The sequence below is a fragment of the Anomalospiza imberbis genome, chromosome 5 (genome assembly GCF_031753505.1).
Source record: "Anomalospiza imberbis isolate Cuckoo-Finch-1a 21T00152 chromosome 5, ASM3175350v1, whole genome shotgun sequence".
NCBI classification, from domain to species: Eukaryota; Metazoa; Chordata; class Aves; order Passeriformes; family Viduidae; genus Anomalospiza; species Anomalospiza imberbis.
The window spans coordinates 14,237,119-14,253,318 of NC_089685.1; the positions used below are offsets into that span (position 1 = coordinate 14,237,119).

Below are 16,200 nucleotides of genomic sequence, written 5' to 3' on the forward strand. Positions count from 1 at the left end.
TAGCAAAAGCATAGATAGAGGAAGGGATGCATTCCAGGCTTGCACTCAGCATGGGGAACAACTACCCCCTTGCTGAAGGGGGGAAAAAACAAATTAATTTTTCTAAAAACATTACAGATAGATGCCAAATTCTTGAGGAAATTAGGCTACAATCAATGCCATTATATAAGGCAGCAGGATTTAGTCCAATGGAGCAGAGAGTAATTTGATTCTTCCCTTGTTGGAGATTCCCAGAAATAAAACATTTCATGAGAGCTATTGGCAACTCAAATACTTTCCTCTAATTTAAATAATTAAATTTATTTCTCTAATTCACACTAGACCAGCCTGCACTTGAGAAGAAGCAAGAGCAGCTTTGCAGGTCATACCACACTGTAGTGACTGTCCCTTTTTAACAGCCATAGTTATGGAATAATCATGTCCATGAAAAACAAAGGCAAATTGATGATGGTCAAGGGACTTGCTTTGCATTTTCCTGCTAAAGAACAGCTCCCCAAGCAAGGGCTCTCCTCCTCAGCCTCAGCTCCTGTGTCACCACCACAGTGATCCCCTCTCAATACAACACCTAAAAAGCCAAATACCTACCAAGGGTGCAGAGCCAGAAAGGGGCTTTGCATGCTCAGCTTCATAAATGTAATAGTCCAGGGGTAGAAAGAAGTATCCTGGAGCTGGCTCGTTGCACTGGCGGCTCACGATGTTGGGCAGACACTTGCACTGACCATCCTTCAGCAAGCATCTACGGGAGGAATTGGAAAAGGGAGGACATCAGAGTGGCACAGCTGGGTCCTCACGATGAGGGCAGCTCACACCCACCCTCATTCCACCTTTGCTTAATTTCTCCCATTGCTGGATTACCTCCATTACTAAATTTCTTCCTATCACTCATCTCCTCTGTTTCTGATGCTGGATTTACTCAATGCTACTTTTCCATAACTTCAGAGTTCACAACCTCCTTTGTCTTTGTCTGTTCCATACCTGAAGCACTGACCCTTTTGTTTCCTGAGCATCTGTTACTGTCTATTCCTGTATCATTTCTTGTATCTTTTTCTATAAGAATCACTATATCACAATTCTTAATAATCTGTCACCCACAATTATGGAGGCAGGACATGAGATCAGAAGGACCTTTGATGTGATATTGAATGTTTTCATATGCTTACACATATATTTAACACACCAGGTGATTTACCTGTTCACAAGGAACTGCTCTACAGCATGGGACTGTGTGCTTCTCTGTCTGAAGCCTAACAGCAGAAGTGAAGACCCCTGCCCAACAGATTTTTGGTGGAGCCCAACTGAAACCAACCTTGCTTCTAAAATTTTTTATTTTAAATATGACCCAGAAAAAAAAAAATCTAGCATTTAAGGTAGGAAGCTAAGTTAAAAATCTCACCTCTAACTTCTAATTTCTAATAATATTAGGTCCTCTGGTTCTCTCAAGGCATATGTTTTATATTTCATAGTAAACAGATCTAGGCTCAGCCTGATTTAAGGTTGGCTTCAAAGGAAATAGGTAAATCCCTTACCACAAATAAATTTCCAAGATCTCCACCCAACTTTACACTGTTTGTATATGATGAAATTCCATTTACATTCTATTTTCCTATTTGTACTGTGGCTGTATTAACCTAACCAGAAATTCTAGCCTAAGAGTTTATAAAAATTAAAACCAAGAAAGAACTTGAAGAACTTTTAACTTACAAGTTATTCTGGGATCCACCAATATCACAATCACAAGGAGAACAGCCATTCAAGCTGTTGCCAAGACCCCAGTATCCCGCCTGGTATAAAAAGAAAGGTTCTTTTATGGCAAATGTTTAAGTATGCAAAGCAAAACAAAACTTGTTCTGCTGGATGAACAATGGAGCACTACTGTGCTTGGCCATGGGAGATTGCTTCTGTTACTGGATAGCAGGGGTGCTCTGCCACTGCAAGAGCCAGATATTTACCCACTTGTACAAGCAAATTGCTCTGTAAACAGCTAAGATGGATCAAGGACATAATTTTGCATTTCATTTCCTTCCTGGGAGTGTTCCTCCTCCTGCAATTTGATTGCACAAATATTTGGGAGCAGTGAAAGAAAAGCAGACATGTCAATGCAAATTGGGAGCATACAGCTATAAAATTATTTTGAATTTTGACTAATTGTTTCCTTTTCTGGCAATGAAAAGGTGTGAGATGGGTGAGGAGACTTCCAAAACCACATGCAGAAGTGAACCCAAAAACTGAGTACGTACAAGGCATTTTTCACAGCGCTGCCCTGTGGTGAACCTCTGGCAGAGGCACTGTCCCGTGGCAGGATCACAGACAGAGAAGGGCAAGCTGCCCAAGGGATCGCAGTTGCAGGCTGCAGGGACAGAAAAGGGCAGTTACCTCTGCAGGCCCCAGCTCAGGACTGGCATTTACATTAGATGTGGCATCAGCATGACAGGCACCTGGGCAGGGGTGGGATGGGTTTTCACCAAGCCTTTCTCAGAGGAATGGTTGGCTGGAAGTTCTTTTGGCAAGGCAGCAGCTCCTGTCATCTCAATATCCCTTTTCAATTAAGCTGCATATTTAATAACCCTTCTATTAACATTAGCCTGATCTGTTATATTATACTGTGAAAAATGCATATTTTATGATTGGCTTTTCGCAAATATTAAATTGAATACTATATGTATTATGTTATATTGATTAGAAGTGCTGTATTAACATTTTAATAGTATGGTAAATGTAGTTTTGTAGTTAAAATAGAACCTATGTATGTGGGAGTTTTTTTTACTAACTCAAGCAAGAGATGAGATAATGAAGAAACTCTTCACACAGAGATGACAATGATGGGGGCCCATAAAGAATTACTGCCTCCTTATCAGAAAAGACAAACATTCTTCCACCTTCTCTCTGTCTTTATGGAACCACCAGGATTAAGGGGAAGAAGTTGACAAAAACCAGAAAAGTTCTTAATTTGCAAGGAATTTATGCATCATGTATGAGATGTATGAATATGCAACAGGCTATTGCTTTTAAAGGTTATTCCTTTGTTCACAAGGCATGCTTATCGGGCTTAAGTGCCCGAGAGCATCCGGACGTCCGTAATTCTTTGCTTTTTATTGTCTTGTAATTGTCCTAACTCTAAATTTTCATTACCCTAATTGTATTACTATCTTTATAACCATTTTATTAATATTAAACTTTTGAAATTTTAAAAACCAAGTGATTGGCGTTTTTAACAATACTATGCATTCTGAAAGTGATTTTGCATTGTTTCAATCTTGGATGCTGCACCAGAAACCTTGAATTTTGTTGACATTAAATTACAGTAGGCAGCTGTGTATTTTGTGGCACAAGTCACAAGAGCATTAGTGTGTAGTTCTGTGCATTCAACTACCTCCATGCCTTAAAAACGCTTTGGAAAGGAGACTAGAAGAGGTGGTTTACATACGCTGGCAGCCCAGGGGGTCGCTGCTGCTCAGCCCGTAGTAGTTTGCCTTGCACTTGTCGCAGCGAGCGCCCTCCACGTTCTCCTTGCAAGGACACCGGCCCGCGACCGTCCCCAGCGTGGGGTCCGTGCGGCTCTCGCACACGCCCTCGTGCAAGGTACCCTCGGGGTCACAGCTGCATGCTGCAGGCAGGGTCAGGGGACACACAGAAAAAGCACATGTGGAAGTAAGCATGAAAGGGTAATTACAGAGCTGCTGCTAATCTGCCCTTGGCTTCTTAAGGACTTTTCATGCCAATCAGTTGCTACAATTAAATAACACTCAGAGCATTTTCTCTATCTTATGTTAATGAATTTACGTCATCTTTGAGAATAAAAGCTTTCATGTCTGAATGATTATTTTTCTTGCATATGGCAGGTATCTGGCAAAAGTTATTTACTCCTCCCATCATTTTGGAGCCTCTTCTGTAATTCCTGAAGGTCACAGAAGCAACATCACTACTGCTATTCATATTTATATTGACCTTGTTCAAGAAAAATGATAGCTTTACTGGATTTCTAAGCTCTATTTAGCAAGGAGTTGGAATATGCAGCTCTTTTCACAATGCTGGTTGGAGGATACTGTCATGCACTACTTAGTAGGGCAGTTTGGATGTTATAGGTTTGGTAACATTTTTACAACCATGTGGACATTTAAGCAAGGGGATGTCCATAGGGCTCAGAGCAAAGGGAACCAGAACAACCCTGTTTTGAGTCATTCTTACAGAAGTTAAAAAGGGAAGCTTACGGAGGCACGGCCGAGGATCTGAGATGTCTTTGAGTGGATCCTGATAAAAGGAAGGTTTGCACGTGTCGCAGTGTTGGCCGGTGGTGTTGTCCTGACAGTCCTCACAAACGCCCCCGCTGACCCCACCGCTGGCCTGGTACACGGCCATGTCAAAGTGGCATCTGCTGGAGTGGCTGTTGCAGTTACAACCTGAAACCAAAGCAAACAGTGGGATATTTCACACCATGTAAGTGCTGTGGTCTGGCTACATTGTTGTCTGCATTTAACACAGGGTTACTGGTTACTTGTATGATTTCAGTGCCCAGCAAGATTATTCCCAGGCCTTGTGTATATCCTAAACTAGGAAATGCAGGTGAGTGTGCCTGATATGCAGTGGGGAACACTACTCTGCTGGAGAAATCTCTAGCTGAATATCTGTTACGGATCCTAATATATTATTCTTGCGTATACTGCATTACTCATTATTGTGGAAATAAATAATTTAGCCTTGTCTAAATTCTTTCACTCACATGAAAAACACTGTGTAAACCAATGAATGATCTTTTTTGCATTAGCTGCTTTTTCACCTTTTTTTTTCTGTATGAAAAATAAGAACATAAAACAGCTCTTCTTCTTGTAGGATAACACAGCACCTGTGGATGCAGGAATCTGTTTTTCTGGATGAGGCATGAAAAAGTCTCCCTTCCAGAAACCTGGCCATGCCATTATGAATTGAATGGACTAGGACTGTGCCACACCCACTCCTGGCTATTAAAAAGGAAAATATCATGCTTGAGTTACGTTTGCAAGCATTATCTTGTGTCCCTTCAGCTGGCCTCCAGGGAGCATCATTGTAGAAATCTTTACATCTTTCACAGGAGAAACCTTCAGTGTTATGGTGGCAGATACATCTCCCATGGACCTGTAATGTGGTGAGAACAGAGAGAAGGTGAGGTGAGGTGAGGTAAGGAGAGGAGAGGAGAGGAGAGGAGAGGAGAGGAGAGGAGAGGAGAGGAGAGGAGAGGAGAGGAGAGGAGAGGAGAGGAGAGGAGAGGAGAGGAGAGGAGAGGAGAGGAGAGGAGAGGAGAGGAGAGGAGAGGAGAGGAGAGGAGAGGAGAGGAGAGGAGAGGAGAGGAGAGGAGAGATATTTGTTTAAGGTATGTCAGCAAGATCAGGAAAATTTGAAGCTCTTTGGCTCCCTCAGCTGGCATAATTTTCAATTACTTGAGTAAAGGATCTGGAGAATACATCCAAACACTAGCCAAATAGTTTTAAAGCCACTGAGCAACATTTAGAAAAAAATTACTTATTACTTATATTAAAATTACTCCTTACAAAGGAGACATCAACATTTTAAATTATCTCTCTCTCACCCTACATGTCTTCATATTGTGATACATATTTTCCAGAAGAAAAAAACTCTTGTTCCCAGAGGGAAAGAACTTGCAATCATATTCCTGGAATTTTTAATAATCCATTTTTTATGGGTTAGCTTTGCATTATCAACTAATAACTATTAGTTATTAGTTCAGCTATCAACAATTCTTTGTGCCAATGCCTCCTCTCCCACTGCAGAGCCTCCAAGCCCAGCTGGAGTGTGGAATGCACCCAACAAGTGGCCATTCAAGTCTGCACATGCCACAGGCTACTTACTGCATTACATTTGCACCATTACAGCTCTGGAATTTTGCTTCTATTACCAACACATCTTGTCCCAGTTGCTTTTGAAACACCACAGTAGTGCCAACAAAGACAGTTTCTGTGCATTCCAACCCCGGGTTTTAAAAGAAGAGTCTGTATTGAAGAATTTAACAACTAGCAGTTGTAAATGGTCAATCCAATTATAAGAGATCTTCCTTCAGCTCCCTCCCTCTACCTCTTCCTTCTCACAAAATACCAATCGAGACTCCCATTTTTGTACACAGCATTAAGGACGCACCATCCCAGACTGATGGAAAACATCTCCCCGTAAGTTCTGCATGGAATCACACTGGCTGGCATGGCCATTGCAAAAGCAGCTGCCCCGCACAACCATCTCATAGATGGCGTAGTAGTACTTCTCAAGGGGATCGCTGTGCCTCCTCCCAAGAAGAGCATCTCCAAGGGTATGGAGTTTAGTAAAATTGATCCTTAGGTTTGTCAATGTAATGAGATCTGGAAGGAAGGAAGAGAGATAAGGAGCCTGAGTTCAGTCTAAAATGCACAGTATGAAATCTTCAGCTTGAATCAGTCATCCAAGATTTTTCCCATAGTGAAGAAATAATGAAAATGATCCAATATTGGCCAAGATCAGTAATGCCTATAGTGGCAGTGCGGGGACCCACTCCGGACACAGCTGCATAAGTGTTAGCATCCTATTTGGTATGGCTCTGCATTTTCCCAGCCACTGTCTTCATGGCTTCATGTGTACCTCTGGGACTGCTCTCAAAAAGCAGTGTGGACTGGGCCTGAATCCAGAGGGAAAGACAGTTTAGCTTCATGGATGTGCTCTGCAGAGCTTTGCTGTTTGCCCCCAGGGCTAGAGAACAAGACTGGCCCATTTAATTGATTAATACAGTGTGCCCCTAAGGTCTTTAGGTACCTAATTTTCAACATCATTGACTTACACCAGCTGAGTTGTTGACCCTTTCAGTGTACAAAACAAAAAATACCAGCAAAATGTCCTTGGACAAAACATGACAAAACATACCTTGGATATATGGCACATATGGATTTTCTATTTCAAAGCTGGGATCCAAAGCTTTTAAAACAACCTGCAAAACAAATCAATAAATCTCTAGAGATGAGATGAGCAGCCACCAAAGGGATCAAAGGACAGGTCTCTGCTTTTAGCAGACACAGACAAGAGACCTTTAGTTCCACAAATGATTTGAACTCATACAAACAGACACTTGACAGTACCTCGCCTTCAGTGGAGGGCTCGATGTCTGAATATCTTGAATCACAAACAACATCTCCAACACTTTTTGCTGGACCTGAAGAGATGTTGGGGAAAGAAGCTGCACAATCATGTGCAAAATATCTAAACGCTTTCCAGGTCTGACCAAAATCGGAAGAGCGCTCCACCAGCATTGCTGCAGGCCGAAATGTCTGCAATAAACATTTCAAGAATTCCCTAAGTCGGCATTAACAAGACACCTCAGGGGTTGTTACATTGATACTCCTCTTTGGAGGATGCTAAAATTTTGTATTTGAGAGTTTATAGGCTCATTAAGGTACTGTGATGGTTACAGGGGTCTCTGAAAAAGCTCATTAGAACCTCTCTCTAGCAAAAGGGAAAGGTAACATTTCATATAGATGCGTGATTACTTTCTATGTAAGGAACTTTACCATAACAATATAGGAATTTAGTGCAAAAAGAAATTGTAATCATCTGGATCAGAATAGATATGCATGAACTGAACTAAATTGAAAGAGCAACTGCAGTTCAGATATGTCCTACATTTTTGGAGTTTAATTTTGCAAAGTATTTTTTCAGTTTTAATTCCTGGATTTATAGAAAATAGGACCAAAAGGCATAGGAATAGGAAGCTATTCAGTCTATCCTCCTCCCCTAAGGCAGGATCAACTATAATTTAACCATACTTGACAGGTGTTTATCTAATCTGTTCTTACAAACCTCTAACGATGGAGCTTTCATTGCCTCTCCAAGCAATTTATTCCTGTGGTTAAGTAATTAGTGTACAACATTACATAAAAGCTCAGGTAAAAGATGTACCTTAAAGGTCAGGATAAGATGGCTGAATTGGAATAAAGTTTCTAGGTCCAATCTAATGCTGACATGGTCAATGCCTGAAAAGAGAATGAAAATGAACTGCACGATGTGTACATTGAAGGGGTTGCTTCAAAACATTGAAGGTTTTCCATGGGAGATTTAAAGATGCCTTTTCCAGCAGAACAGCTAGACCCTTTAGGGCATCCCCTGTGCGCAAACCCGTGTGGTTGGACCTCTCTCTCTGGGGCAATATGATGTGCTGCCTTCCTGGCACTGTCACCAGCAATGCTGGTGACTGAGACTGCAGGAGATGGCTGAAGGTCCTGCTCACATAATTCAGACTGTAAATGATGGTCATGGTAGGGTTCTGGGTTTGTGTGTTTCTATATCCAGTTTGGTTTATTTTTTTTTAATCCATTCAAATAATTTACTTATTGCTAAGAAAGAAAAAGAGAACTAATAAAATGAGGTGTTTTCTTCATGCTAAACAGAACTGTTAAACCCTTCTATACTTCCAGATGTGAAATTTGTCATGACCAGAACTACTGCACTAGGCATCTTCCAAAACTGCAACAAATATGGAAAAAAAAATCCAGAAGTCACACACTCTCAGTAGAGAGTTCCAGGAGCTCAGCTGATATCCCCATTGTTCACATCTGCATGCACCATCTCAGGACTCCTGCTGACCAGGCTGTGCATGAGACCTCATCCCAGAAGAAAGATAGAGAGAACAAGGAAAGCTTCTCTCATAGCTGGCCTGCAGCTTTATTGGCAGTGGTGTCCAAAGCCAGTCACAAATCCTTGCTAAACTCCATGAAAAAACAAGGCTTATGGATTTTCAGTTGGATACTCAAAATAGAGGTAACATCTTATTTTTCTATGCCTTAATTTCCAACCAGTCAAATGCTTTTCACATAAACACTGTACACCAAATAAGACAGAGTAAATGTTATTCCTCCTAGCATGTCTTCCCAGAGAAGCTGTATGGATACTATCTTCATCAATTCTGGAATTGCACACATCCTCAGCAAGTTACAGAGGACACCAAGCCTAGTGGTGCTGTTGACACATGTGAAGGATCAGTGACCATCCAGAGGGACCTGGAAAAGCTTGAGATGTGGACCCCTGGGAGTCTGATGAGATTTGTCAAGTGCAAGGTGCTACACCTGGGTTAGGACAATCCCCAGAAACAATACAAGCTGGGGGATGAATGGATGAAGAACAGCCCTGCAGAAAAGGAACTTGGGACTATCAGAATAAGGGAGCTGATAGCCAGGCTTTATTTTTTTTTTCTAAATTATTAGTTCTTTAAAAATATTTTTTAAATGGATATTTGTGTTTTACAGACTGTCCTTACATTACATCTGTAGGCAAATGTATATTTTGCCCCAAATGAAAATTCTCTCTCAGGGCAGACACCCTGTGGAAAATATATGGCTTTCATGTATAACCCAGCATTGCCACACGTCCTCTGGTCAGCTCTTGGAAGTGCTGAGTTTAAAACTTGTCCATAGAAACACAGACTTCCTGAAATCTTATCTTGCTGCACAAAAATGGGTTTAAATCTCTCAGTATTACCTAATCAAAGAACAGATGCAGGTTTTTTTCATCTCTTCGTGAAGGCAACTTTGTGAAAGCAAATTACGTAAAGCAATCCCACAGTAACATTTTGCAGTAATATTTTCTCTAAGGAACTTACCATTTTCTGACTGCCACCACTTCTTTTTCCTTTTGGGCTCAAATGTTGTGATAACATTTTTGATCATGTGACTGTTGTGCTGGGTATAGGGATTATATGGGTATCTGGAATCACAGAGAAAGCACTTCTCTTCAGCCTAGAAAACAAAATGAGCAGAATAAAAGCTTAATTTGGATTCTTCACTAAAAATTAGGTGAATGCACATATATTTCTGCCATTGCAAGGCTTGAACCTGTCTTGTTGCTTTGTATGCCTGTGCTTTTAATCACTCAGGCTTTTCATAGACAAGCCCAAGAGAACCATCATACATACGAAGCATGGCACATAGTAAGTGTTGGTCATGGTCTTCCCCGGGTACTTTATAAAAATTACACCTTTGCAGTTGTGGAGAAAGGATCTCAGTAAGACCAGGTACCAGGTAAGTACTTGGTTTGGGATGACACCTCCACCCTAACTGCTGTCAGTGTCTTTTGAAGCATGGGGGAACTGGGAAACTTTAAAACCAATGCAAAGGAGGAAAATGAGAATACCAATAGGTTACAGGGGCCTTATTTGAAAATGTTACAAGCAGAAGATGAACATAGTAATGATTGTCTGATATCTCAGTTCTGAATGAGAGGCTTTGATAGTGAGGGCAAGGAGTTCCTGTTTAAGGTGATAAGATGGGGATTGAGCGGGAGAGCAAGAAGAGGTGACAAGGTTAACATGCTGGGCTGGGAGATGGCCTGTGCTGGGCCATGTGGAGAGCCTGAGCAGCTATCACAGACAGCAGGGTGCCAGGGAAGTGTTAGCAGGGTGGGCAGGGGTGGACGCACTGCGCAGACTGACTCCAGGAGATTTGGGCAGAGCCTGAGTGTCAGGATGCAGGAACAAGCCCCAGCAAAAGGTGATGCCCAAGCTGTGTGCCTGGCTGGTAGGGACAGTGACAGGAGGAAGAGGGGATGACACAGCACCCCAGAGGGAACTGAAGAAGGAGGCATGAGTTCAGTGCCCATGGCTGGGAGGCTGGAAATGACCTAGAAGGAGATGGGTGGAGAGGCACCCCACTTGGCACACTCAGGGTCCACAAAGAATTGGGAATGGTGTTAACATCTTTGCATTATGAAATCACCTGGGAATTACTTGCATTTAAATAAATTAACAGATACAGATTTACAGGTATAATTAATGTATTTTAAACATGGCAATTATGTATTACATTCAGTCATTCTATGCTACACTTGACAAATGTATGAATGCATATTTTAGAAGATGAGAGAGAAATTAAAAAAAAAATACTCTGTCATCTCATTTCACAAAGCTCTGGTAAGGAGAACTCAGGTTGTTGAAGCAGTTGGAAGACCATGCACACTCACACTCTGGTTTATATAGATATACAATATGACACTGGGGCAACTTATGTTTAAAGTTGCTCCATAAAACTCTGCTCCAAAGGACAAGCTTGTGCATGTCCATGTCTGGCAGATCTCATTTGCTTCTGAATTGTGCAGCTTTATACTCTCCTGTTTTTTCCTTTCAAAACATGTGTAAGTAGTAAATCCAATCATTGAGCTAAAACCCACTTAACCTACATTTAAAAAGCAATAAGACATATTAAAGACTAAAAATTATTTGTAGTGCTTCTTTCCAAACAAGCAGTTTGAATAATAAAGCAGCAACAACTAAAGCAGTTGAATTCTATTTTTTCCCCATCTGAATCCCAGCTAAATCTTGGCTTTTGGTAGCTTGCCACGTTGACTAATACCCACTTTCATGAGTAAGGTTTGCTTTTATGAAATCTGACAAAGGTCACCAGGAGGGGAACTGGTAGAGAAAGAAAACTGGTTTGGTTTACAAGATGCAAAACTTCCTGGTCTGCCTCCAGCAAAGAATTCAAAATGTGCTGGTGAGAAAGCTAATTGAAAGTGAAGTGGCACTCTGATGCACTGTATGTGAAAACACATTTAAGGCAAGATGATGGAAAAGAACACACTGCCAAAGTGTCTCTCTCAAGCTCTGCAAAGCAGCAGTTAGTAGTTTTCACCCTCTTCAGGAGACAGCCACTAGGGGTCAAGATATGTTGAAGCAGCTTTAAATCACAGGGATTATTGCGGAACAGCTGCTCCTTTTCATGAGTCTGTATTTACATGATTTAAAGGATAAGTACAGGCAAGTGAAAATATTAATTTTTAATTGCTCTTTGATGTCCTTCTAAAATGCAAGAATAAAAGGCAATTGTCCAGCTTTAGGGCCAGAAAGATGATTCAGGCTATTTTAGCAAAGAGATATTTATATTTTGCAGAAAACTGTGGATACAGTGTCCAATTTGGAGCAGTGCTTGGTTCCATGCCCATACTTTACTCTGCAAATGTGTCACAATATTAAGCTAGAAGGTAATAAACTGTAATTCTTTTCAATTGCTTATAAATTAAGCTGTATTTTAACTTCCTCTTCAGCCTAGGCTGTTATTCAGTGACAATTTTTTTATTTGTGACAATTTATTAGCTCAGTGGGGCCAAGTCCTCCAGGACATAAACAAGGGAATCCTCATTTCTGCACATCTTTCATACACCCAGTGGTTCTTCCTCATCACTGCAGCCAGGGAATAAGAGGCATCCCTCTGGTCAGACACATTTTGGATCTGCTGACCCGCATGGCCAAAGCCTGGACCACAGCATTGCCCCTACCACCTGGTCCACCTGGACCCCACACCACATGGCCAAAGCCTAGACAGCATTAGGTCTTCCCTTTACAGAGACAGCTTTCTGCTTTCAGCAACATTGGCCTAATTTCAGATCAAAAGAGAGGAGAGTGTATGGTGTGAATCTCTTAGCAGGCTGCCTCAGGTCTCAACACCATACGGGCATGTCCTCTGGAGAAGGCCCTGCAGTCTGTGGGACCCCTGCACTCACACACACAGACCATGGGCTTCACCTCTGGGGCCTGAGTGGGAAGAGGACTTGCAGAGCAAAGCTCCTTCAGAAATCCCTGTGCTCAATCCCTGTGCATCTCAGGGATGTTTCTCCCCCTTGAGAAGATACGCATCACTGTGGAGGCTGTTTGCTGCCAAACCCTCCATATGTGCAGCGAGGCACAGCCTTCCACCAGACTTAGTGTCTCACTGTCTGATAATTATTCAGATAACTCCCACAGGAACTTCCTAGTCTGGGCAAATTCCCTATACAGATGAGAGTAAGGTTAGTAGGAAGAGTGAGAATATGGTTAGTAAGAAGAGTTCATGAAAAAGTTTATTAAAACTTTATTAAAAAAGAAAGAGCAAACCAACCTCTAGGTAGCCTATAATGCAGTACTTCTGAGGGCTGTTCATCCCACAGGTTGACGAGGCTGTCAGTTGCTTGCTGCGGCCCTGGAGAAGGTCCCCAAGGGCTGGGTGGCAGGACCCAGCATCACAGTCATGCTGTGCATGCTGGGGTCTTATCAGCACTGAGCATATAAGAAGATCAAAGAAAGATTAAATTGTTTTGTATAGCCAGCAGTATTCTCCAGACAAAATCAGATAAATCCCAACACAAGCAGAAAAATTAATTATCCTTTGCCTGTACCCCTTTTGTCCTTAGTTATACATTTTTAAAGAACTTCAGTAATGAACACACCTGCTGCAAAATAATAATTAAAAAAATATAGCTAGCATATTGCAAATCTATGTTAAAACTTAAATTTTCAGCACATTACTTTTTAGTAAAAATGCCAATCTGCCATGAGCAATAATTTATTATGCTTTCTGCCCTGACATAGCCATTGCCAGCAATCCTACAAAGGAACATTGAGCATTTCTATTGACTATGTGAACAGAGACAGATTTGAATTAATTCCACTTATTTCTGTTGAAATAAGTGCTCCAAGTTATAATGGTGGAAATTAGATCAGGATTGAGACCAGGATTGACATTAGGGGTCCCTCAGATTTTCTCTTAATTTGCAGTGAATCCTTAGTCCAGTGTCAAAACCCTCTCAGACCCCATGGAGAGGCCATTAATACATAAAAACAGTAATTCTGAATTATCTGAATAATTGCAGGACTTCTTCTTTGTTTTTCCTGAAACAACTTTCAATATCTTCCCCATTATATTAAGACTTCCCTTACAGGGTTTTTTCTTTTTAACAAGTTCTGTCCTGAAACTCTGCAAAGGAATGGGTACCTTGGAGGCTATATCCATTCAGCTTTACTTGGCTCAACTTGTTAAAAAATTGCAGTTAAAAAACCCAAGTAACTGATACTTGAAGATCCCACAGAATACTAGAAATCCAACTACAACAGTAAAAATACAGAATTTTATAGCCAAATTTCAGTCTATGGCTCAAGCTGTAATTCAGATGATGAATGACACTTGAGTCTTTAGATGTAAAGCATTGCCAATGTTTAGTTAGCCTGCTCTTTTTAGTTATACAAATCCATGCTTATTATTCATTATCAGATGTTGACTGCCCCTTTCAGGACCTGAATCAGACTCAATTACAACATGTATTTTTCTTTGTACTTGAAGATTTCATATCTGATAGGTCCCTCATTGGCAGGAGAGTGGGGAATAAGGATTCACTGTCAAGTGTTTCTCAATAGCATTTTCTTAAAAGAAGTGCTTTAACAAAATCTTGGAAAGGCGTGTAAATCACATGATAATATTTTAAAACTGGCCTGAGTCACTAAGTCACTGTTTTATCTGTACTTACTGAGGTGTAAGAGGATGGCCAGTCCCAGCCTCATGCCTCCCCATCAAACTCTGACTGGTACTGCTGCAAGAGAAAAACTGGTCCATTACTTGCTGCTCTCTCTCACCAGGGCACACAAGTGTACTCAGAACCAGCCTTTAGTGAAGTGACAGAGACGTAATAAAAATATAAAGACTAAAAAGAAACCCTGGCTTTGATTTAGTTGTAGAAAAAACAAATCTCATGATGGAAATCTTGGCACGGAGACTGTGATGAAAGCAGAGGAGCACTTCAGAAAGGCTTTCAAAGAAGACCATGAAAACATGTTCACACTTAATGGAAAATATAACCAGAATGCTACCAGCTGAAATACTGTAGTATTCAAATAAAAAACTCCTAAATTCTAAGTGGATACAGCAGAGCTGTTCGCAGAGCTCTAGCTCTTTCTCTGGAGGTTCTAGTTTGTTTTCATTAACTTAAAAGATACTCAGAAGTCCTAATGAAGATGCCACTGACAAATGCCTGCTGTCAGGTGCTATGAATTTTGTCAGAGATCTGATATAAGTGCATCTTAACGTGTTGTGAAGAAAACCAGGTAATGTCAGCTTCAGTGCAAAAAACTTGCACAGGGGAAACTCAGAATGAGTCCAAGAGAGGTTGATTGTGGCATTATGGCATCCTTCCTCTTCCTATTTACCTGAAGAAAAGTAAGACTTGCCAACACAAAACTGTTGGAAAAACAAAAGACAGCCATGGGTATAAAAGACAATCCAGCATCCTGCCACCAGGTAGAACTCTCAAACCAAATCTGCCCCCATCTTTGCATCTTCCACCTCCTTCTTCACCTGTGGGAACCAGTGAGGCTGGTGCACCCTGAAACAGTTCCAGCTGCTGGGGCATCCCTGTATGAGCATGCCCCAAGCACCACTTCCCAGCTGTGTTCTTGTTCCTCACCTTCACACAGCGGTCACTGTACTGAGTGAGCTTAAATGAAATACACCCCCAGAGTAGTGGGAACATAAACAAAAGCACTTCAGATGTTACAGGCTCCATGTGGGTTTTGTGCACCCAGCTCTATACAGCGTATGACACAACAGCTGTAACTAGATGAGTACTTCAGCAACCACAGGCAGGGAAAGCTAGCAAGGGTCACCAGGCTTTCATGCTGCTGAAGCTGCTCTCACCTGCCACAACCACAAAGAGCCTGGCATGTGACAGGGAGATGATGCTGCTGAGCATCCATGCAGCTGTGCCTGGCTACAGAGAGACCTGGCCACAGATCCATTATCTTGAGCAAAACTGAGCAAATATTTTCCTTCTGCATTGGACTTTAAATTTTATACTCTGTCAGAATAATGGACAGACTCAGAGATGATTTAAGCTGCAACCACTGCAACAGCACTGTAGTGAAATACAGGTGCCCATTGTGAGCGATCTTGGCAGGTACACATTCAATTCCTACCCTAACACTGTGACATGTAATATCAGTGATACTCTCTAAACCTCACTCCCTTTAATGGAGAAACAAGGACTAGAAAAACCCCAACATACTTTGGTTCCATGCTTAACATGAAAATTAAATTCTGAAGAAGTCTTACCTGGGCTCCAGGCAGCCAAGTGTCGCAGCTGGGAATGAACAGAGCTGAGTGAGGGAAGAAAGCAAAGGCATACCTGTGCACTTCAGCTGGAGAAGACAGCACGTCCCCCGAGGCACCAAGGTGTAGGTGAGAATGAGACCCAGCCTGCAACCTGTCAAAAGCTTGATTTGTGAACTCCTTCTGCTTCTGGCATCAGCAAATATATTCACTGAAAGACAATTGTGACAGGTTAAGTTCATAGCAGAAAAAGTTCATGCAACTGAAAACAGAAGGCTGGGATTCTTAAAGTGCTAGCAAAAAACACCTTGTCTCTTGTTTAATTAAACATCTGTTCAGTTGGTCTGGTTTGAAATCA

At 41.5% G+C, this 16,200-nt stretch overlaps 1 protein-coding gene across 1 annotated transcript in view; it reads right to left on the minus strand.

Annotated features, from left to right (window-relative positions):
- The window catches only part of LAMB4 (laminin subunit beta 4), a 41,468-nt gene extending 26,055 nt beyond the window's left edge, over window positions 1-15,413 (minus strand). Inside the window, exons 1-14 of the mRNA XM_068189710.1 lie at window positions 15,081-15,413; window positions 14,269-14,331; window positions 12,867-13,024; window positions 9,602-9,737; window positions 7,906-7,979; window positions 7,089-7,277; window positions 6,877-6,940; window positions 6,127-6,341; window positions 4,989-5,109; window positions 4,209-4,397; window positions 3,425-3,604; window positions 2,238-2,347; window positions 1,702-1,781; window positions 586-736 (exon numbers count right to left, since the gene is read on the minus strand). Coding sequence (XP_068045811.1) covers window positions 586-736; window positions 1,702-1,781; window positions 2,238-2,347; window positions 3,425-3,604; window positions 4,209-4,397; window positions 4,989-5,109; window positions 6,127-6,341; window positions 6,877-6,940; window positions 7,089-7,277; window positions 7,906-7,979; window positions 9,602-9,737; window positions 12,867-13,024; window positions 14,269-14,302 — 1,701 coding nt within the window. The 5' untranslated portion in view covers window positions 14,303-14,331; window positions 15,081-15,413. The remainder of the gene's footprint in view (window positions 1-585; window positions 737-1,701; window positions 1,782-2,237; window positions 2,348-3,424; window positions 3,605-4,208; window positions 4,398-4,988; window positions 5,110-6,126; window positions 6,342-6,876; window positions 6,941-7,088; window positions 7,278-7,905; window positions 7,980-9,601; window positions 9,738-12,866; window positions 13,025-14,268; window positions 14,332-15,080) is intronic.
- Window positions 15,414-16,200: the final 787 nt, after the last annotated feature.